The sequence below is a fragment of the Dipodomys merriami genome, unplaced genomic scaffold, assembly GCF_024711535.1.
Source record: "Dipodomys merriami isolate MVZ:Mamm:240054 unplaced genomic scaffold, mDipMer1.0.p SCAF_31, whole genome shotgun sequence".
In the NCBI taxonomy this organism is placed as follows: Eukaryota; Metazoa; Chordata; class Mammalia; order Rodentia; family Heteromyidae; genus Dipodomys; species Dipodomys merriami.
The window spans coordinates 11635311-11641310 of NW_027204604.1; the positions used below are offsets into that span (position 1 = coordinate 11635311).

The following is a 6000-nucleotide window of genomic DNA, read 5'->3' on the forward strand; positions in this document are numbered from 1 at the left end:
TGCAGCCAGAAGGCCAGCAGAACCTCCTTGAAGTTTAGCAGCAGAATGAACTCAAACCTTCTAAAGATCAAATTCCCCATGCTCTGGGCAACTTCCTGCTTCAAGAGGGTAGGGCATAGGATGCTGTTTAAGAACTGCCTTTCCATGACCCTGGCTTCCCAATGGAAGGTTCTGTGAAAACAAACCACCCAGTCTAGCTGCTTTCCCCTCCATATGCCTGGGCTTACATTTCAGGTCTGCGTGCCGAAAGCAAACAGGCAGCTTGCTTTTGCCAAACCCCAACTATTTGAAAAATGGCTGACAGTAGGGCCAGACCTCAGACCTAGCTCTCTTCCCCACTGTTCCTGGCCTGTGGCCCAAATCCTCCAGAAGCCCCCTGGGCAGGACAGTGTGGGCCTGGGTCATGTCCAGGACATTGGAGGGGGGTTTCTGAGCACAGGTCACCAGGGCAGTGTGCAGCGGGCACAGGGTGTGTGATATGGATAGCATAATAGGTGAGGAGGGCTGTCAGTATGTGCAGGGCAAGTACGATCTGGGCAAGATAGGGCATTTCTGAGTTTGCGCCAGGCCCTATGCAGTAGTATGTCTGGTAGTGTCTGTAGACACATGTATGCATGTGTATGCAGATGTGCAGCATGTGAGCAGAGGCTGTGTTTGAGGTGATATAAAGAAAGAGCACATGTGTGCCTGTGTGTGTGTACATGTGTGCCTGTGTGCAAAATGGCCTTTGTTGTATGGAGACCCATTTTTATGAGTCCAGCTGGCATGTATAAGCAATTGGTGTGTATTTGTACATGTGAGTGGAGGTGTTTAAGAACACATGTGTTTACTTGTGGCTGCTTTTTTGTGTCATGTGAGGAGTGATCAAGCCTATTTGTAAGTGTTGTGGACAGTGTAGATGTTCTGATATTTGCACACAGAATTGTGTGTGCGGCATGAGAGTGTGAACATGGGATGTGATGGTCCCTATGACCACAGACCTAGTAATGTCACATCTGCCCACATACCTGCTACATACATGAATTGTAACAAGTCTGAGGATATAGTCTATTTATGTATATATATGCCTTATATGTGTGTGTGTGTGTGTGTGTATATATATATATATATATATATATATATATATATATATATATATATATATGTCATTCCTCTGCCTTTTTTCAAAGTTACATTTACATAACTTTACACACTTTCCCCCTTAGTGTCATTATAAAATTTCTGGCTCCTGGCCTCTGTTAAATAAATGTCCTACTAAGCGCTGGTGGTTCACACCTGTAATCCTAACTACACAGGAGGCCAAGATCAGAGGATCATGGTTTGAAGCCAGCCAGGCCAGGATAGCCCAATTAAGTACCAAAAAAGCTGGAAGTGGGGCTGTGGCTCAAGTGCTAGCCTTGAATGAAAAAAGCTTAGGGACAGTGTCTAGACCCTGAGCTCAAGCCCCAGGACCAACACACACACACACACACACACACACACACACACACACACACACACACACACACACACAGTACTCAGAGCAGTAGTGGTATAGATCTGTTTGCAGCTAAGGGGTTTATGCTAAGTGTTGCCCAGCTGTTATACCTGGGAAACCATTATAACTACTTTTTACAAGTTTCTCTTCAGTTGTGTTTTCATGGTGATCCAATGGGCTTCTCAACTTTTCACCTCTTTTCATTTTCTTATTTCTGATCTGTGGACCAGAGCTCCAGCAGGTCCACTCCCATTAGACCTATGTATAATCAGAGAAACTCAGCTCCTCTGGGCTGTCCTATGAGGAAATCCTGGGCACCTGCTGTTTGCCTGTAAGATGAAACCTTGGTTTGGGCTTCCTTGAGAAACCCCTTGCTGTGTGTGTGTGTGTGTGTGTGTGTGTGTGTGTGTGTGTGTGTGTGTGTGTGTGTGTGTGTGTGTGTGTGTGTGTGTGTGTGTGTGTGTGTTTTGGTGGTCTTAGAAATTGAGCTTGCCAGACCAGTAACCACAGGTCAGTGATATGAATATGCACACAAATGTGTTTGAAATCATTTGTGACTGGGTTTGTATGTGACATTGTACGAGTGTGTCGGGTCACATGGAGTGTCCCAACAATCCGAGTGATGTACAGAGAGTGTAACCATATGGTGTTGCCGGATCCCAGCACAGACTGTGTCTTCTGTGTCCATGCAAGTGCTGTGCGGGTTATGAACCCGGGCTGTGGACCCGAGCTAGGGCCGCGCTGCCTCCTCTCTCATAGACGCTGGGCAGGTGAAGCGCTCCAGGCGAGGGTGCGCAGCAAGGGCAGGGAAGTTCAACATCACATTCCTCTCAGTGGGACTGCGGTGGAACCCAGTGACCCTGGCTGAGGTCTGGTTCTTCCCAGAGCCCAGGAGAGAGAGACAGACAGACAGACAGACAGACTTTGTATATGTGTGTGTCTCTCTCTCCCTTTCTCCCTCTCTTCCTCCCTCCCTCTCCCTCTCTTCCTCTCTTTCTCTTTCTTCCTCTCTCCTCCCTTTCTCTTTTTCTCTCTGTCTGCCTCCTGCCTCATGGCTGCCCACGAGGGTCTGGTGGCTGCCCTGAGCTTGTCCCTGGCAATACGACTCTCCTCATTGTCTTTGCGCTGTGCAATCTCAACATGGAATAATGATCATAATGGAGTAAAATCCCACTTATCCAAATGTCACCATCTTCAGATGGGTGGTGATTTGTTCGGTTGGCCTTTCCTGGTCACGTGGAGGGAGCATCTCCAGTGGTGGTGTCTTAGGTTGACACAACTGGCTTTAAGCTTATCAGAGCACTCCAGGTTCGCGTGGGGCCTGGGACTTTGGATGGGTGTGATTTTACTGCACTGGTAATCATTATCACTAGTGTACGTCCATGTCTGGTGTCCAGCACTGCCCCCTACAGCTGTGTTCATGGTAGTGGAGTTGTGTGTGAATCTCATTGCACGGATGGAAGGGAAGAGCCTTTGGCCCACCCCCGAGAGGGCCCACAGCCTTACCCACTGTCACGGGGGCTCTCAGCAGAGCCTGGCCTCCCCCGCCCTCCTCGGGATCGCCTTCTCCTCCCTGCCGCCTCAGGGGCCAGGGCAGCTTTGCCGCAGCTTGAGCGAGCTCCTGGTCCCGGCTCTCCCCGTGTGCCTTGCCCCCCGCCCCCCGCCTTGCTCCCTGCCTGAGGAGGGGCCCCACTTGCTCTGGGTGTCCGGCCTCTCCCTGCGCCCCCTGCCCCTATTCACAGCCCTGTTCATTTTTGTTCCAGTGCAATGTGCCACCCCAAGCCCTCCCACCTCCCCTGCCTCCCCGACTCCACCGGCCAACCCCCTGTCGTCTGAATGCCCGCGGGGCGCCGACAGCAGCCATGCCATGCGGGTCTGAGCTCTGACGTAAGCACCTTTCTACTGTATTTCATCCACCCCAGGGAACGGGCTCCCCTTCCCTCCCATCCCCACCCTCTCGTTGCTTCTCCCGCTCCATCCATCTGCTTGAGCCGCCAGCATCCCTGTGCAACCCCACAGCCATGCTGCTGCCGTGACGTGGCTATGCCAGGGCTCTGCTTCTCCAGGAGCAGAAGTAGACAGGAATGGCGCGGAGACCCACCCCCTCCCCCGCCCGCCGTCAGGGAAGGCCTTCCTGGACACCCAGCCCATACCCATCACCCCAGTACCTCCCGCCAGCCAGCCAGCTTTCTGTCTGTTGACATGCGTAGCAATCCCATCACAGAACCCCCCCCCCCCCCGCCGGAAGCTGTCTAGCATCTGCCTCCACTCCCAGACTTTTTTGCGTGTGTGTGTGCAGGTCATGGGACTTGAACTCAGAGCCTAGGCACTGCCCTCTAGCTTTTTCACTCAAGGCGAGTGCTCTACTACTTGAGCCACAGCTCCACTTTTGTCTTTTTGCTGGTGAATTGGGATAAGAGTCTCATAGATTTTCCTGACCTGGCTGGCTTGGACCCACAGTCCTCAGATCTCAGCCTCCTGAGTAGCTAGGATCACAGGCGTGAGCCACCAGCGCCTGGCTTCCTAGCTCTTACTGTAAATTCACACATCGTCAGGCAGCCCTAGCCCAAGGCCTGTACTTCCTTTCCCCCGGCACCGAGCGTCTCGTATCAGGAAGTGGGGAAGAACACTGACTCCTATCCCTTGGGCCCCCTCTTTCAGGGCTGAGGGCCTGGGGTGGCTTTGGCAGCTCTTAGTAGTGAGACTTCTTTCTGAGGAAGCTGTGGCCCTCTGCGTTCCTCTGCTCATCCTCTTTCTCTCTTCTCTAGTGCAAGCCCTGGCCGAGGCCAATGCTGCGAAGCTCCAGAGAGCCACGTTCTGAAGCACCCTCTGTCCACTTGACGGCCTGGCTCCCCACCTGCCCCCCTGCGCCTGCGACCCAGTGGGAATTCTTCAGGGAGGCAGGCTGGGGGCCAGGGCTGCGGCCAGCAGAGGAGCAGAGCATGGATGAGGCTTTGCTGTCCACGCCCACCATCCTCACCCTGAAGCCCTTGCTGTCCCGCCGGGGGGGGGGGGGGGCCCGGGCGGGGCCTGGGATGGTCGGGCCCAGCATCTCTGATGTCCACCATTGGGAGCCCAGAAGCTGGCTCTCGCTGGCTCTGTGGTGGCCTTTCCTGGAGCATCACCTGATGGAGAGCATGCTGTGGCGGGAGCATGTCCTAGGCTAACTTAGGTGAGGACTAGAGATGAAGGAGATGGACCCTCTGCTTCTTGAAGCTCCACTGGACACCACGGACAGCTGCCATTATCCCCTGTTGGCCCCAGCTGACCAGCTACACCCAGGCTTTGTCGCACTCTGTGGATGGGGCTTCTTGGAGGCCGGTGGAGACCAGCCCTGCCTGAGCCAAAGACAAGATGGGGAAGAGATGGGGAGGGGCTCCCGGGGCCCCAAAGAGGCGGTGCTGGCTAGAGAGAGAGCAGCAAGTCTGTGCAGTGTTGGAGGGCAGGTTGGGAAGGGTGAGCGGGAAAGGAGAGGTCCCTAGAAAGTGGGGGTTAGGAGAGAGGAGACTCACAAGTAATGAGGCTGGAGGGAAATGGAGAGGGGAGCCTGGCTTCCCCGTGATGGAGCCTAGGTTAGTGGAAAACGTAGGGTCGGACGGTGGCCTGTGCACCTGCTCCTCGTCCCCAGAAACAGCCGGGCCCAGGCAGGCGCACTAGCAGAGCACGGCATGGCTCAGCAGAGGCGCTCCATGTGTGGGGCGGAGGGGAGCTGAGCGTGGATCAGGGCCCCGTGTCTGCCTCTCCCGCCCGTCTTACATAGGGCTGGCCAGCCTGGGGCCTTCCCTAGCCAGTTTCTTGCCCCCATTCCTTCTAGAAAGCACTGTGGCCCAGCTGGGAGGTCTCTCTGGGAAGAGAGGATGAAGCCTTAATGTGAGAGGCCAGGACCTTCCCCTCATCCCAGATCAGGCTCCTACAGTCCACCTACCCACGAGGCAAAAATGCACGCCTCCTCTGTTCCACCCACCTGGAGCAAATGTGGCCAGTGAGGAGGGAGACGCTGAAGACCCCAGGCCGCCTGTGCGGGAGTGGCTGCCCAGAGACCTCAGTCCCCGCCGCAGCGCCCCGAAGACAACCAACCACTTCATCTCCCACCAGTTCCTCTCTACTCCTCCCTGGCTGGGGCAGGGGCTGGCTCATATGCAAGTAAAGATGACAATTCATTCAACGCATACTGACCGAGCACCTTTTATGTACTAGGCACTGTTGTAGGTGCTTAGCGTATACTCCTGCTTCTGAGGGACCGTAGACTGGGAGGACTCTGCCTTGCTTTACTTCTAGCAGCTTCTGGATGCTCACCTTGGCTACGTGTCCCACCTTCGCAGCTCAAGCACCCCAAGTCTGTCCTTTCTCCTCTACAGACTGGTAGGTTAGCTCCCAGGTCACCCTCTCCACCCCCACCCCCTCCCCCACCTCTTCTCCTTCCTTTAAAACAACAACAACGGATTTTTCAGGGCCTTCTTTCCTCGTCTCGCTTTCCTTTTTTTTTTAGGGTGGTATTTTTCAAAATACATGTAAAATATCAA

At 54.3% G+C, this 6000-nt stretch overlaps 1 protein-coding gene across 20 annotated transcripts in view; it reads left to right on the forward strand.

Annotated features, from left to right (window-relative positions):
• Plekha6 (pleckstrin homology domain containing A6) overlaps positions 1-5646 on the forward strand; it is a 142008-nt gene extending 136362 nt beyond the window's left edge. For all 20 annotated transcript variants that reach the window (XM_070041729.1, XM_070041733.1, XM_070041728.1 and 17 more), the window contains 2 exons: positions 3241-3364; positions 4246-5646. In XM_070041729.1, coding sequence (XP_069897830.1) covers positions 3241-3356 — 116 coding nt within the window. In that variant the 3' untranslated portion in view covers positions 3357-3364; positions 4246-5646. The remainder of the gene's footprint in view (positions 1-3240; positions 3365-4245) is intronic.
• Positions 5647-6000: the final 354 nt, after the last annotated feature.